This window comes from Bos taurus, chromosome 7 (genome assembly GCF_002263795.3).
Source record: "Bos taurus isolate L1 Dominette 01449 registration number 42190680 breed Hereford chromosome 7, ARS-UCD2.0, whole genome shotgun sequence".
Taxonomy (NCBI): domain Eukaryota; kingdom Metazoa; phylum Chordata; class Mammalia; order Artiodactyla; family Bovidae; genus Bos; species Bos taurus.
The window spans coordinates 17,994,534-18,010,858 of record NC_037334.1 but is presented as its reverse complement, the minus strand read 5'-3'; the positions used below and the strand labels follow the sequence as shown (position 1 = coordinate 18,010,858).

The 16,325-nt window shown below is 57.0% G+C and overlaps 2 protein-coding genes across 3 annotated transcripts; one reads left to right on the top strand and one right to left on the bottom strand.

Annotated features, from left to right (window-relative positions):
* Positions 1–1,858: 1,858 nt before the first annotated feature.
* Positions 1,859–7,342, top strand: CRB3 (crumbs cell polarity complex component 3). Of its 2 annotated transcripts, none has more exons than XM_024994706.2 (5): positions 1,859–1,971; positions 2,195–2,376; positions 3,339–3,427; positions 3,936–4,079; positions 4,418–7,342. In XM_024994706.2, the coding sequence occupies exons 2-5, from the start codon at positions 2,295–2,297 to the stop codon at positions 4,487–4,489; spliced, it is 387 nt and encodes a 128-aa protein (XP_024850474.1). In that variant the 5' UTR covers positions 1,859–1,971; positions 2,195–2,294; the 3' UTR covers positions 4,490–7,342. The 2 variants fall into 2 exon arrangements, with proteins under 2 accessions (XP_024850474.1, NP_001192384.2); NM_001205455.2 differs by lacking the exon at positions 1,859–1,971 and adding an exon at positions 3,815–3,823 and having other exon boundaries at positions 2,295–2,376; positions 3,351–3,427; positions 3,945–4,079; positions 4,418–4,489.
* On the bottom strand, positions 4,976–14,341 carry DENND1C (DENN domain containing 1C). The gene is made up of 23 exons (NM_001193164.1): positions 14,254–14,341; positions 13,357–13,421; positions 13,231–13,274; positions 13,029–13,078; positions 12,193–12,312; positions 12,041–12,110; positions 11,780–11,860; positions 11,627–11,692; positions 11,471–11,524; positions 11,248–11,358; positions 10,325–10,425; positions 10,173–10,218; positions 9,965–10,066; positions 9,750–9,875; positions 8,674–8,778; positions 7,817–7,907; positions 7,676–7,716; positions 7,130–7,201; positions 6,486–6,530; positions 6,308–6,415; positions 6,036–6,115; positions 5,681–5,888; positions 4,976–5,569 (listed from the first exon to the last, which is right to left on the bottom strand). Exons 1-23 carry the CDS (start codon positions 14,268–14,270, stop codon positions 4,976–4,978), a joined length of 2,397 nt encoding a protein of 798 aa, NP_001180093.1. The 5' UTR covers positions 14,271–14,341.
* Positions 14,342–16,325: the final 1,984 nt, after the last annotated feature.

Here is a 16,325-nt window from a genome sequence, read left to right as displayed (position 1 = left end):
TCCCGCCCGTGCGCCTCCTTTCTCGGTTCCACTCAGCCTGGGAAACGGAAGATCAACGCGCCGGGCGGCTTCAAAGTCGGTTTCCTATTGGCCAGAGCCGCAAAAGCTGCGCCCGCCCGTCCCGCCTCTCCCACCCACCTAGGCGGGGCCTCCCCACTGACCCAGGGCAGCCTTCGGCCCCGCGGCTCCTGGCTCTCCAGGAAGTCTTAAAGTGGCCCGGACCTGTTCCGGACACCGAGAAAATTGCTCTCTCTGGACCTGCCTGGGGAGGAGTCCCAGGCGCGATTGGGGATAAGGACGCGTAATTGGAGGCGGGGCCCCAGTCTGTCGCTCTCTGTGCACCTGCCGAAGGTCCCTCCCACTAGTTTCGGGCGCAGTTTCTCGATTCACCATTAGGGGGAGGGGCGCCCAGGCCTTTTGACAGCGAATAATAATAATAGCTAACGTTGATTCATTGCGTTGTACAAGCCTGGTCTTTTACTCACTTCTCGCGTCGTCTTCTCTAAAACCCTAAAACGTAGGTGGGACTGGCTTTCGCACTTCACGGATGAGGAAATAGGAGGTTAAGCCGCTCACCCCAGTCCATATGCCCAGGAAGGGGCAAAGCAGAGATTTAACTAGACCTGGGATTCTTACCCATCGTTGATCTATGACCTGGAAGGGATTAATTTTCCCTTAACCATAACTCTTCACTGTAGAGTCCGCAGGATGAGGTCGTCTTATCACCATCGTCCTTTATCCAAAGATACAGCCGAGAGGGCAATATGGCTCCCTGGCAATATGCCCAGATAGGTGTGCTCTAACAGGTGTGTTCCAGACAAAGCCTCTTATAGAGGGTCTCTTCACAGACGTTTTCATTCACAGATGGCCCTTGCAGGTGCCCTGCAACATAGGGGGATACAGATATTTTCCCACGGAGATGTCCCAAACAAACGGTTTCTCACAGGTGCATCCTTGACAGATGGACCTCAGTACACACGAGCCCCCCTCAGATGTGCTTCTGTTAGAGTGCCCCACGCAGGCGTGCTCAGATCTCCCTCTCACATGAGCTCAGTTCTACGCAGCTGTCCCTCCTGCAAGGTTGTTTCCTCCACCTCATAGGTATGTGTCTCAACAGGTATTCCTCCACCCAGGAATGCGTTACACAGCCTCCGCCACCACAGGTGTATTCCATTTAAATATCCATCCATATGAGGCTTTTTCATATAACGGGGTCCCCTACAGGCGCACTTCAATGCAGGTGTGTCTTGTACAGGTGTTTCTAATGTCTTTCCACACGGCAATTCCTCCTGCAAATCTTGTTCATTTCATAGGTGAGCCATGCAGATGCATTCCCAGAACAGATGTGCCCCGCGCCACAGTGCCTCAGCCAGGTGTTTAACATGCAGGTGTGTTCTCTACAGCTGTTTTCCCCACAGGCAGGCTTCCATTCAGCTATACTCCAAATAGATGTGTTTCAAGGCAGATGTGTCCCTCGGCGTTCTTACAGATCCGTGCAGATGTCTTCTTTAAACCTAAGCTCTCATGCAGGTGTGTGCCACATAGGTGTTTTTTCCTTAGAGGCTCCCCATCCCGGTCTGCCCAAGACAGGAGTGCTTCACACACCGATGTTTCCATGCCCTGTGTTTCCACACCTGGACAATTCTACAGGTGTACCTGCAGTGCAGGTGAGAGGCCCCTTTTACACCTGCGCGCTTACACTTCTTTTTATGCCTTCGGATTGTAGGATTGGGTTCCCGTTACAGGTGCGTCCGCGGCGCGGCCCCGCCCCCTCTAGGCCCCGCCCTCTCATCTAGGCTCAGGTGCAGAAGCCGGAAGTGCGCTCCCCTCCCAGGTGAGTGACTAAACTTTCCGGGTCACGTGAGCGGGCGGAGCTGGAACTGTGCGACCCAGCCACTGACCGACGTACCGAGGGTTCGAGCGAAGGACCGGCATCCAGACCCAGAGCGAGGTCGAAGGTGCCCGGACCAGGTAAGGAGGCAGGTCGTGCGGCTGAGCCTGCCGCCCCCTCCCTTCTTCCCTCCTCTTCCCCTTTCCCTAGCCCAGGAACGCGCCGCCCCGAGTTAAGCTTTAATCTCTGACCTCTGGCGGCGGGGCGGGGCGGGACTTGCGGGTGGCCAGCACGGGTCGCCCCTCCCAGGGGCCTGTGCCTGGATCCGGCCCCCTCCCCCACGCCCTGGCCTTTCTCCTTCAGCTCCCAGGTGCGGGGTCGAAGGTACCCCCAGCCGGAGATGCGGTAGGAGCGGCCCCCGCGACAAGCCCCTTCCCTGTGCCACCAGCCTGTCACCCGGCCCATGGCGAGCCCGAGCCTGGAGCCGCTTCTGGCGCTCGGCCTGCCACTGCTGCTGGCCCGCTGGGGCCGGGTCGGGGGGCAAGGTAGGTACCGGTCCGGGACGCTGGGGGTCTGGGCTCTGAAGAGCTATGTCCCTGGAACACGGAGAGGTCAAGAACCCAGGTGCGGGCATGTGATGCCTTGGGAGCCGGAGTCGATAGAGTCAGAGCTGGAGGGTTAGAATTTCTGTGTCCTTCCGAATTGGAAGGTTGGAGTTGGTCTAGGAGAATTCCTGAGTTGGGTGGAATTGTGAGCTGCTGGGAGAGGAGGCCTGCGGGCCGGAGTCTCAGTAAGGTTGAGGACTCTGGGAAATGCGAATCAGGAGGAAGCCTGCCTGGGGCTTCAGGCCCAGGTTGAGCAGACTGGCCTGAGGTCTGGACCCTGCCTTTTTGCCCTCTATTCTAGTTTCGGGTGCCTGGGGGGAGGTGTGTGAGTCAGACACTCCGGGGAAATACGGGATCCGCCCAGCTCCTTAAGGGCTGAGGGAGGGCGGGGGAGGTGGGTTGTCGAGGTGGGGAAGGGTTGGGTTTCCAGACACTATCCATTATAATAGCCCCCAACTCAGTGCAAACTGCAAACTGCTGTTGGTTGATTACTCGCTGCTGGGCTACCAGGGGTGGGGGTCCCCAGAGAAGCAAAATCAGTGAGGCCATCCCCTTCATGGAGGGTACCCACAGAATGAAAGACTCAGAAGGGCAGAGTTCTAGTGAGGGGAAATGCCCAAGGATGATGAAGATGTTTCCAGATGGAAAGGAATAGATGGGGGTTCATTTATCTTCTCTGGAGCTTCCCAGATGGCTCAGCAGGTAAAGAATCCACCTGCCATGAAGGAGCTGTAGGTTCGATCCCTGGGTTCGGGAAGGTCCCATGGAGGAGGAAATGGCAACCCACTCTAGTATTCTTGCCTGAAAAATCCGGTGGACAGAGGAGCCTGGCAGGCTATACAGTCCATGGGGTTGCAAAGAGTTGAACATGACTGAGCAACTTAGCATTGTCTTCTCTACAGATTCCCCAGCAGTTTCTACGACCTGGTCCACAAGTGTGAACACCACCACTACGCCCTCTGGCCCCAGCCCTGGTTCCAATGGAGGCCTGGTGAGTTGAGTGGGGAGGGTGGTGTATAGGGGAGGAGGGCGGAAGGGATTTTATTGAGGAGTCCCTCAGGTAGCAGATGGGAGGGCCTAGACTTTCAGGGATGACTGGTTGGGTTTGGTGGGGGGAGGCATTGGAGAACCCTATGGGAGAGATCAGAAGGCCAACTTGGCAAATGGGGAGACCAAGAATGCCTGGAAGGGAGTGAGCAAGAATACCCTGCCTGGCAAGGTCAGGAGCCCCCTGTGCCTCTCAGGCAGGGGGAAGGGGGAGCTAGAAGCTTAGGTGTGGCAGGCACTTGGAAGGAGGACCCCAGACACAGCAGGTGGAAGAGCCCAGGAGCCCAGGTATGATAGATGGGGATCAGGAACCCTGGGGGAAGGAACCCAGTCACCCAAGGTGGCAGATGTTGGGGGAGGGGATTACCATCCCTAGAGGCTTCTCCGGGTCAGGGGGTGGACAGGATGTCCAGATTCAGGGGTAACTCACACCCATCCCCCCTCCCCCACAGTCACAGGAGGCCACCACCGCCATCATCGTGGTTTTCTCTCTCCTGGCTGCCGTGCTCCTGGCTGTGGGTCTGGCCCTGCTGGTGCGGAAGCTACGGGAGAAGAGGCAAACGGAGGGCACCTACCGGCCCAGCAGTGAGGAGCAGGTGGGTGCCCGAGCTCCACCGCCCCCCAATCTCAAGCTGCCGCCTGAGGAGCGGCTCATCTGAAGGCTGGGGCTGGCCGCAGCCACCAACACTGCTCAGGACTGCCCGGCACTCGCTCTCTCACAGCCACCGAGACACCGGCCTCTGATGGTTCCGGAGGACTTGGGGGGCCGCGGGGCACCTGCCGGGCGGGCTCTGCGAAGCATGCCGCCTCTGCTTGACTCTGCCTGCAGTTGGGGTGCCAGGGCTGGGGACCCACCTCCTCGCTTGCTGCACCATCGGTTATCTGTCCCGCTGCCGCACAGGCCCGACACTCCCCCCCTCTCCTTTCCTTTCAGTTCTCCCACGCAGCTGAGGCCCGGGCTCCCCAGGACTCCAAGGAGACGGTGCGGGGCTGCCTGCCCATCTAGGTCCCCTTCCTCTACCCATCACCCTTCCTGGTTGTGTGACCTTGGGGGAAGGCAGAGCCCTCTCTGGGCAATCAAACCCACCCAGTGCTTAACAATAGACGGGAAGAAGGTGCTTCTAAGACTGTGCCTTTGATGGCAGGGGACACTGAGGCTGCTCATTTTACACATATATCTATATAGTGGTGGTGAGATATTATAAGACCTTCCTGTGGGCTGGTAGGAGTAGGAATTAGCCTAGATGAAGGAGACTCCTACAGGGCACATAGGCTGTTGGAGGGCCCTAGGGGCTGGGAGGGCTTCCTGGAAGGGAGGGGCTTTTAGCTTCACCTAAGAGCCAGCCTGAGGTTGCCTCTGGAGGGGAGGTGGTGAGTGGTGTGGGTTTCTGAGCAAAAGAGGGCTCCCAGATAAACTCGTCAGGAAAATCCAGCTTTGGGCTCTTGAGGCTTTATTAACAAGGGGCCAGAGTCTCTCCCAGATCCTTGGTCCTTAACCTTCAAAACACTTTTTAAGCTCAGCGACTCTGGGCCCGCTCCTGGCCTGGGGCTCCTGCCAGTTGCTTGCAGGTGCAGCTGGGGACCTGGGGGCTTCTGGCTCCTCGAGGGGCTGGAGGTGAACTGCGAGCAGGCCCTCTGAAGGTGAGGCTCCGGGGTTCTCTGAGGAACCCGGATCCGAGACAGAATCAAGGGCTTGGGATGTCCAGGTAACACCCAAGTTGGGCTCAGGTCGGGGGCTTTCTGGAGGGCTGGGCTGGCTGGGTGCTGCCAAGAGCTGGGAGCAGGGGTCCTCCTGGGCTGTGGGATCTTCAGTTGCTTCATGGGGAGGGGAGAAGTGGGGAGGCTGGGGCTCTGTGGGAGAGGATCCAGGGTCCCCTTTGCTGCTGGGGTCTGCAGAAGCTGTCAAAGACTGGGATGGAGACTCAATTTCTGGGCCAGTCTCTGAGGGCAGTTGGCAAGTGGGGTGCTTCCTGGAGCTTGTGGCACCCAAAGGCTGAGGGGTGTGCAGAGGCAGCAAGGACAGGTGCTGGGGCTCTGGCGGTTTGTCATCATCCGCTTGCCAACTCGATCTTCCCGGTATGTCAGGCTGGGTAGGGGTGGGAGATGGGCAGGTTGCTGGCCTTTGGATGAAGCAGGTGCTGGCAGGTTGGATGGACAAATGGGGAAGGACTGGGGGGCCGGGGAGTGGGGCTCTCACCAGGCTGAGGCAGCTGTCCAAGTCCTCTCTGTGGCAGCAGTCTAAACTCTGGCTGGGCCGCAGGCTACCAGTCCGCGTGGCTCTCGTGCTCAGGCTATCCAATATCTCACTTAGCAAATCCAGTTCTTCTCCAGACCCCAGGAAGCTGCCATCCAGCGCTTCCTCTGCCCACGGGTCCTGAGCATCCTCTGGGCTCAGGGAGGGTGTCCTGGGTGAGGATGGACAGCCTCAGGTTCCTGCCCCAGACCAGCTGCCCTGAAGTGTCTGGAGTCTGGGGACCCACTTTCCCATCAGTCTTGGCCCCCACTTCCAACACTACCCACCCCCCCGCCAACCCCCTGCCTTGGAGTCTTACCTCTCTTCCAGGGACTCAGAAGGTTTCTCTTCCAGCCTAAGTCTCCTGCTGGGGCGACTCCTAGGGCGAAGGGGCCGATTCTGCAAAGGACACATTTGGGGGCTGGGGGCAGGGCCTCAGGAGCTACAGAATTGGGGGGCTCTGTGAATGGGGGATGGTGTGGGCACCCCATTTTGGGGTAGTTGAGATGTCTGGTTGGAGGCAGGGAAGGAGAGAAGGATGTGGTGATAATTCCAGGTGTGTGCATTGGCACTAGGTGGGACGGGGCTTACCTGTCCAAAGTGCTGGGTGATAGGCAGGCGCTGCTGCAGGCGATCTGAGCGGCTGGTGAGGGAAGGGGCCCTCAAGGAGCCCCCCCTCTGCAGGCCAGAGTCCCCTTCCTAGGAAGAGGGTGGGTAAGCCAGGAACTGCTTCCCCCCACTGTCCCCTGGCATTGGCCACTGACTTTACCTTGTACATGAGAAGACTCTGCATACCCTTCAAGCCGCTCTTTGCCTATGGAGGAACCGAAAGAGTGATTTGACACCGGCATTTGAGAACCAGGCCCTCCACCCCTGAGGCCAGATTCATCTCCCCATCTGCTCATGGGTGACTCAAAATACATTCAGAATCCCCCTGTACCAGCTAAGGCGTCAATACAAACATGCCTCTTTGACTAATACAAAAGGAATATTCCCTGAGGAGATAACCCCCAAATGAAACAGGCAGCAGCAAAGCCGGAACGCCGTAAAAAGTCCGTGTTCAAAAGCCGAGCAAAGAATAAAAATTCAACAGACGGTTCCAAGCTGCGGGAGCCGGTCCCAGGAAACTTTTGGATTTGGGAGAAAAACAAAACACTAAGCGTGGAAGCAGAAATGTTAGTGTCTAAGAAGGAATACCCCAAGATGTTTGCCAAAGAGTCCTGGTGATCATTTTTAAATAGGAAAGACGATCTGACAACCGTGAAAGAACACAGTCAATGGAAAATAAAAGTAGGAAACATTGCAACTGGTTTAACTGCTGGTTCAGTTCTGATAAATTGTCCTCTAAACGGAAGGTTAAAACATCCTCTGGCTTGGTCACCCTGGTAACTGGTCTGTCCACCCCAGCCTCACCGAGCGGTACATGTTCCTGACAGCTGGTTGGGTCTTGGCCTTGACGGAGTGCAGAAGGGCACCACCACCTTTCTGTGGAGAGAAAGCCAAGGCAGAGAGGCATAGGCATATCCTAGACCCCACCTGCCCACCTGGGCTGTGTGTTGCTGGAAAAACCCTTTTTCCTCTCTGAATCTTCTTTTTTATTAAATTAAAAAACTGAGTTATAATTTACATACCATACAAGTCACTTGCCTTACTTGCGCAACTCAATGATTTTTGGTAGGTTTACAGTAGTTGCATAACTATCACCATAGGCATAGAGGTTTTTTGTTTGTTGTGTGTATTTTGTGTGTGTGTGTGGTATGTCGGATTTTAGTTCTCTGACCAGGGATCAAACTCCCCTGCCCTCTGCATTGGAAGTGCGGAGTCCTAACTGCTGGACTGCCGGGAAAGTCCCTCTCCCTGAGTCTTGATTTTTTTCACCTCTTTCTATAAATGGGCATAGTGAGGATGGCTATGGGTTTAATTTAATCCTGTGATAAACACTAAAAGTGGTATTACTACCTTCAGGTTGTCTGCCCAAAGCTGGTAGGAGCGGAGTGTCCCTGCAGAGAAGAGAGCAGAGAGCATAGCATCTTCAGGGTGGTTGGGCTTAGGTGGGGGTGCTGGTGGGGTGGAGGCTCTGAGGCCAGGTGCAGAGCTTACCTGAGGAAGCCCCACTACAAGTGATCTCCTGTTCGAAGAGGTCTGAGAAGCCTTCACCCGTGTTCAGCTTCTCCAGTCGGCCTTCGATGAACTGGGGGTGTGGGAGAAACAGGAAATCAGGGTGCCCCAAACATTAGAATGCAAGTTCTAGGGATCTACTCCTATCAAGACAAGACATCCTTGGCCCCACCCTTCCCCAACATGAGGCCCCAGGAGTCTGGAGCCCATCTCAGCAAGTCAGAGGTCCACCCCTCCCCACCCCAAGTCAGGATCTGTCTTCAGGGACCAGACTTTGTCGCTCACAGGGTCGGAGAAGTAAGATTGCCACTCCACACATGCCTGCCTCCTCTCAGTGACCCTGGGAAGAGGTCGACTCCACCTCCAGGGACCCTAGAAGCCAGTTCGCCCTGAAGGACACTAAAGTTCATCCAACTTTCTTCCCAGAACCCAAAAGTCCGGTTCCACCTCCCCCTCCCCTCATCCCTGGGGTCCAAAAGGCCGGCCTGCCTCCCCTCCCCGCAAAGGGAGTCTGACATGAACCTCCATCCTCGATCCAGGAGGCCCCCGCGTTAGGACTCAATAATTTGGTTCCAGCCCAATCTCCTCAGGGACCCAGAAGTAAAGCTTATCCCTAGGAACTCAGATCAGGGGGCTTCCATTTTTAGAGACCCAAGAATTCATGTCTCTCCCACCCCGGAGACCCTGGAGTGGGGGATCCGGCAGGGCCAACTCTCTCCCCGCCGGGTGAACCCAGGCGTCCATCCCTCCAGCCCCGGCTCCGCCCTCTGGGATGCGCGCACCAGCGCCCCTAACCCCGCCCCTCCGGCCTCAGCCCCGCCCCCAAGGCTCTGGCCCACCTGTTTGAACAGCTGCAGGTGCACAGCCCGCCGGTGGAAGGCCTGCAGCGGCGCCCCGGGTTTCTGGGCCAAGAAGGCTTCTTCACTGAAGGTGACAGGCTGGCCCTGGAAGAAGGACTCGAATTCTAAGCTCCTCGCGGCTCTCCTGGATCCCTTATTCTGCCTTCCTTATTCTACTGTCCATCTGTGTAGCTAACATTGATGGAGTGCCTCTGTGTGCTTGAACTCCATCAGGACTTCATGGGCAGCAGGGAGGACCTGGGCTTTTACCCGGAGGAGGGTGGCAGATGGGACCTGACTCATGCTCCTAAGTGACCTCTGGCGGTTGCGAGGAGGTCAGACTATGGAGCGCGGGGGTGAGAACCCGGAGAGGGGACTTACAGTGACTCGATGAGAGCGCTGATTCAGGCAACAAACAAACAAGAGGGGCCAGAATGGAGTGGAGACAGAGGAGGAGGAGAAATGGACAGTGTCCGGCTGAGTTCAGGGGCAGAGCTGACTGGAACATCAGATTCTCAAATGATGGAACTCTCTGACAACCTTTTTATAGAACAGTTGTGAGAAACTGTGGGTAGGGGTGAGGAGGGTGTCAGGGTTGAAAGTCAGCAGATCAAAGCCCTGGCTTCAACACCCACCTGCTGTGGGTTTTCTCCAAGCCTTGTTTTTTTCACATGTAAACTGGGACCATAATAGTATCCCTCTCATTGTATTGTTATGAGCATTGAGATAATGACAGCAACTGTAAACCTCGCGTTTATCTATTGCGATGTGCCAAGCACTGTCCGAGCATTTCAGACACACATGACCTTTTTGGGTGGGTACTGTTGTGGTCCCATTTTACAGATGAGCAAACAGAAGCGCTAGAGAAGGAAATGGCAACCCACTCCAGTACTCTTGCCTGGAGAATCCCATGGACAGAAAAGCCTGGAGGGCTATAGTCCATGGAGTGGCAGATAGTCGGACACGACTGAAGCGACTTAGCACGCAAATGGAAGCTCAAAGTAAGCACTCCATAAAAACTGGGTATTATTATCCTGCAGGCACGGGGCTGCTCCCTTCTCATTCCTGCTACTCACCGGGCTGCAGACGAGAGCATCGCGGTACCCTCCGAAGAGCAGGGCCTGGGCTTTGAGGAAGAGACGGGACACCCCTTCCCCAGGGGCCAGAGCGACCTTCCTTAGCCGCAGCCTCAGTAGAGACACCTGGGGGACAAGGGGGCAGCGCTGAGCGGGCAGGTGCTGAGCCTCGCCTACCGGATGTGGCAGGAGGCTGGGGAGCGGGTGACACTGACCACGTCTGGGGGCAGCGCCTGCACATCGTCGAAGGGTGTCTCCAAGGTATTGGAGTCGACGTTCAAAATCACGACGTCCTCCAGGGCTTTCTCCCGCACTCTCTGCATTGGGGAGTCGGAGGGGGTGGCCGTTCAGGGCCCGAGGATCTCGGGCGGGGAAGGGTACACACTCCGCCCGCCCGTGCCTTCCAGGCCCGCTCCCGCTTACCTCAGCGAGACTGGCGTGCACTCCGATGAGGTAGGGCATAGGCGCGCTGTGGACGACCGAGGGGGCCCGGTCACGCAGGCGCCGTCCCCGGGTCCCCAGGACCCCAGGCTTCTTCCCCAAGCCCTGCTCCCTCCCCAGGCCCCGACCCTCACCAGCAGTAGTCCAGTAAATGCGGCGGCAGCGTGGGGATCAGCACGTGCTCCCAGTGCATGGGATACAGGAGAGCGCAGGACGCGTGGACACAGGAGGTCAGCTGGGGACGGGTGGAGGGGACCTTGGAGTCAGAGCCTGGACTCCCAGCTTCAAGGATTCCTCGCTGGGACGGTGGCTCCCCCGACTTCATTTCTCACGTCCTCTGTCTCCTGTCTCCCTCCACCCCTTTCCTCAGCGAATACTGGATAAGAAGTGAAAACTGAAATACTTTCACGTGAAGGCCAATAATTCTGCAAATTACAGTGTTGGGGGCTGGTGGTGCCAGGACTCGGCACGTGCTAGTCTCTTTCTCTCTAGGGGGCGAAGCTAATATTCAGCTCTCCGGATCACTCTCTTTAGGGGTAGGACAGCGACCCAGCCCACCAACCCCATCCTGAAAGAATTAGAACTAGGATTGAGCTGGACCTGGTCTCGCCTCTAGGGGTGGAGCAACGGTTAGCCTCACTGACCCCACCCCTAAAGAGGTGGAGCTAGAATTCAGTCCCTCCCTGGTCCCGCCCCTAGCGGTGGGGCCAGCATGCAGCCTCCATTTCCCCTGTCCTTCCTCTCTAGGGGCGGAGCTAGAATTTAGGCCTCCCTGCGCTCACCCTTTGGGGGGCGGAACCAGTCTTGTTCCGGCCCGTAGTGGGTGGAGCCTGGACTCAGCGCACCAAAGCCAGACTATACAGCATCCCCCTCGGATTTCCCCCAAGAAGGTGGAACCAGGGTTCAACGCAACCATGACCTTCAAAGGCGCAGAGCCAGGACTTTGTCCTCGGGTCTCGCCTAGTGGGGTTAGAGCTAGGAATCCGCCCCGGTTGTCCCGCCCCGAGAGGCCAAGCGAAGCCTCTGTCCCTCCCTGGCCCGGCGACCCCCGCCTCACTGTGCTCAGTTTGCTAGACGTGAGCAGGACCCTTCGCTCTGCTAGGAGGGCGGCGAACAGTCCCACGATGTTCTCGTCGGTCACCGCCACCACCAGCTCCGTTAGGTTCCTCTGAAGAACAGAGAGAGACGCTGGACACGAGGGACCACAGGATCTCACAGCCCCCTCCTGGTTTCTGGACCTCTACCCTCCCCCAGAGCTCCCTCCCGGGGTCTCCACTCACGTTCTCAGGAATGGATGGCAGGCGGCTGGAGTCGGGAGCCACGAAGCAGGAAAGCTGGCGGGGGATTGGGGGAATGGGGAGAGGGAGAGGACCGATCAGTCAGTGGATTGTCCTCACGGGGATCCCAACCTTCCAGGGTTCCCCATCTCTGCTCACCGACATGTTCTTCCCAGGGACAGGGGACTGCAGGCCTTCTGCACTGGCAATCCTCACTCCACTGCCCTGGGGGAGAGATGTACGGTGTACTCCTCAGGGCCTGGGTGCAGCCTATCCTGCCACCGGAGGTCCGCCGCCTCCGAGGGTACTCACCAACTCCAGACCTACTGAGGCCTGGGTCCCAGGAAGGGGCTGCTGCAGCAGATTTAGAAGAAGTTCGTCCACCTCTGAGACCTGAGTGGGGGTGGGATATCTGAGCCAGGACGTGGGTTGGGGACTCTGAGGGTCTTGACTCAGGCTGGATGGTCTGAGAGGAGTCAAGGGGCCCAGGTCAGGCTTGGGAGGCTAAGGGCTTGGGTGGTGGTGGGGCAGGGGGCTGGGACTCCTGCAGAAATGACGGAGGGTTGGTCTCACTTGGTCTTGAGCCAGGAGGTCCCCCACTGTGTTCAGCAGCTTGTAGAACACCTCAAACCAAGGCAGGTGGCTATGGAGAGTGGACACAATTTCCATGGAGTGCCCCTGGGCAGAGTCCCCAACCCCCACCCCCAGACCCCCAGCTCCCACACCTGAGGATACAGAGACAGCTGAGAGCACCAGCCCGCAGGCGGCAGAAACCAAACCTGCGGGTGCCGGTCAGATCTGTGAGCACGAAGGTGAAATGCTGTACAGCGGTGCTGGGGGTCTCCCTGGGAGCAGGAAAGGCTCTCAGAGACCTGGGCATCCCACCCCTGTGAACCCCCCTCCCCTCCATGCCCCTGGCAACGCTCCTCATACTGTGTCCATCAGTCTGGAGCCCTGGGCATATAGGTCCCTAGTTGACAGGGTCCTTGATTCTCTGAGTCCCTGGGTTCCTCTGTCCCTGGTTCTCTGAGTCCCTGGATCCCTCAAGTTCCTGGTTCTCTGAGTCCCTGGATCCCAAAGCCCCTGAATCTCCAAGCCTCTGGGTCCCTGAGCCCCTGGGTCCCTCAGTCCCTGGATCCCCTCAGTCCTTGGATCCCTAAGGCCCTGGGTCCCTGAGCTCCTGGGTCTCTGAATCCCTGAGTCCGTGGTTCCCTGAGTCCCTGGATCCCTGAGCCCCTGGGTCCCCGTGTCCCTGGATCTCTCAGCCCGAGGCCCTGGGTCCCTGAGGCCCTGGGTTCCTGGACCCTTGGATCCCTGGGCCCCTGGATCCCTGGGCCCCTGAATCCCTGGGCCTTTGGAACCCTGAGTCCCTGGGTAAATGAGTCCCTTTGTGTATAGGTCACTATTTGTCAAATTCCCTGGGTGTCTGAGTCCCTAGGCCCCTGAATCTCAGACCCCTGGGCATATGAGCTCTGCTATCTGAGTCTCTGGGTGTTTGAGTACTGAGGGTCCATGAGAGGTCTGGATCCCTGGGTCCTCGGGTGTCTGCTTCCTTCCATACCTTTCCACATCAAAAGGGAAGCAGAATTTAGGCACCATCTGCATAGACTCCTGGGGATGGAGAGAAGCACACACTGCTTGGCCACTCAGCTTGGGCCCCACCACAGAGCTCCCGGCGGTGGTCTGTGGTCCCAGACATTGGGGCCCCTCCCCCAGGGGAACAGGCCCTGGCCCCGGGAGAAGAAAGGAGCCAGCCTGCATACCTGGTCCTGGAAGTCTGGGGGGAACTGCCGCAGGATGGGGGGATCTGCACGGAAAATGAGCCACTAAGTTCAGGGTCCCAGGCCCACCCTCCGTCTCCCTTCCCCCAGCAATGGCCCCTGACTCACCTTCCTGCAGGGAGGCAGGGTAGGCTGCTTCGAAGAACCAATCAAACAGGGCAGGGGGACCCCCTCTGTGGGACAGAAAAGGGTTTAGTGGGTCCAGGGACTTGCTTGTGTGTGTGCCTGCACATGTGCGTGACTGTGTGTGTGTGTGTGTGTATGTGTGTGTGTGCGCGATTCTATACTGTGTCTGCCTGAAAAGATCTGACTCTCCAGGTAAGACTGTGTGTGTGTGTGGCCGAGCCAGTATACCCCCCTCTTCTTGCATAGCCAGTCGGGTCACTGGGCATATGTGCGAGGCCCTGCCCCAAGACTTCATGGGGCCCTGGGGACTGATCCCAGGTTTCCTATCCAAGGAAAGAGGGCAGTGTGCCCTGATCCTCCTGGGAAGCCTGCAGTCTCTGCCTTCCTCCCCTGGCCCTCTCCCCACACCCACCGTGCAGAGGCTTAGGGGACAGAGAAAGAGGATGGGAGGGAGTGCAGACACACTGTCCCAAACATGGGGACCTCCTCACGCTGAGCTTCATCCTCACACTGACATAAATCCCACACAATTAGTCACACACACACATGGACACACAGAGTCCCCCTTCCCCCACTGCTGGCCGCGGAAGCCAGACTCCCCATCACTGAGATGTAGCAAAAGGCACACGCTCAGAGCAACAAACTTAATCATACAGAGGGAGAGGGAGAGAGAGACAGGGGAAAGTCCCAGATTGGCCTGAGTGTGCCTGAGAGCAGAGTCCATACTGTAGGCCAGCTGAGTCCTACTCTGATTCCAGCCACCTGCCCCTGTGACTCACGGTCCCTCCCCGGCTTGCCCCAGCCTTGCTCCCCTCAGCCCCAGCCCAGGCCTGGTCTGGGAATCTTGGTCCAGAGGATGGGAGAGGGGGCAGCTCTTACTCGGCTGTGGATCCCATGGTCCCTGGAGGGCTGGCCCAGCAGGACCCTTTCCCCAGGGGTCCTGGGGGCCTGTGCTTTCTTGGGGCTGGGCCCTGAGCCGCCTCAGCTTCCTGTGTGGCTGAGAGAGGAAGTTTAACGGGTGACGTCCCCAGAGGAAGGCTCCTGCCCCCACCCACTGTGAGAGACCCAGGCGTCTTGCCTTCTAGCCTTCCGCAGGATGGGTGGGCAAGAGGTCTGTAGGCTCAGTGGCCAGATCCCCTGCCAGGCCTGCCAGGATGGGCCACGTGTGGACCCCACCATTACATCCAAGCCTTCCCTTCTCTGTAGCAGCCCAGGACTCACAGTTTGCCTAAAATGCTTCCTCTTCTCTTAACTCTTTTCCCTTTGGTCCATCTGCACTGGCCATTCCTCATGGGACCGCCAGAGGGAGCCAGGATGGAGAGTGGACACGGGGGTGGGGGGCACAAGGAAGGTGGATGGACAGCAGACAGAACACAGGCACCAACAGGCAACACACAATGGCCAGGAAGTGACCAACACAAACAGGCCAGAACAGTCCTAGACCGCAGGCAGACACAGAGATACCCAGTTGTAAAGGCAGCACATAGTCACAGACACAAAGTGACAAGCACAGAGGGACAACACATACATAAAGAAGTCCTTGTCCATCCAGACGACAGGCGCAGGGGGATAACACACAGGTTGCACCCAGCAAACAGTTCCAGACAGAGACAGCAGACACACACACAGAGACCACAGTTGTCAAGACAAATGGAATATCAGAGAAACAGAGCCAGACAAGAGACCGAAATGCACAGGGCACAGATGCAGAGCAGTAACAAAGGGACAGACACGGTCAGGGCTCAACCTCAAGTCAGATTCATAGCCGGACATAGTCACACACACAGAGAGACACACAGCAGTGTTGTGTGTCAGAGACACACCCAAGCAGTGTTGCAGACTGAAAAACAGACAGACACCTGGGACAGTTGTCATGTTGAAAAACAAAAATCAGTAGACACACTTGAAAGCACCAAGGCAGGAGACATTTATGGTCATGCACATACATGCAAAATCCCACAGACAGGGACTTCCCTGGTGGTCCAGTGGCTAAGAATCCACCCTCCCAAATGCAGAAGGCTTGGGTTCAATCCCTGGTCAAGGAACTAGATCCCACATACCGCAACTAAGAGTTTGCATGCCACAATGAAATGCAGTGCAGCCAAATGAAATGAATATAAATATTTTTTAAAAAATTCCACAGAGTCAAAATGCTGCAGAGTTTTCAAGACTCCTCGGCTCCCTGCAAGATGTTGAGAATGTCTGTGTGGATGGAGGCGTGCATTTCCACGAGTCCACATGTGACCTGGTGTGGCTTGGGGTATCTGGGGTTGAACACGGTGTCCGTGTGCCTGTAGAATTTGTGTCTACTCCATCAGGCTGCGTGAGAATGTGGATGACTGGGGATTTTCCTTCTGTGCCTGTCCACATGACTGTGGGTACAAGGGTATTTCCACTCTGGGTGGTGGGGGATAAGTTAGTGCATAAGCGTATGAACACACACAGAGATATATACATACAGACACAGCCCTCCAAGGCTTCCAGCCAAGATGTATATGGATGAGGCTGATCACAGCTCGGTCCCCTCTTTCTCTCCAAGGGGAGCTGGGTCCCAGCCAGGGCTGGGGATCAGGGGTACAAAATACTCGGGCCATCCCTCTCTGCTTCACCCTTTGGGGCCTTGCTATAGATTGCATATTTATGGGGCTCCTTGAATTTATATTGTGAATCTCTCTTTTTTTTTTTTTTTTGGTGTGAGGAACCAGGCTTGATGGATCCTAGTTCCCTGACCGGGCACTGAACCCAGGGCCATGGCAGTGAAAGCTTGGAGTCCTGACCACTGGACAACCAGGGAACTCTCAATGCTAAATCTTAACCCCTAGGGTGGTGGTATTAGGAGGTGGGGAGTGGGTCTTTCTTTGGAAAAATAATTACATCATGAGGGTGAATCCCATGAATTGGATTAGTCTCCTCTTAACCCTGAATATTCATTAGAAAGACTGAAGCTGAAA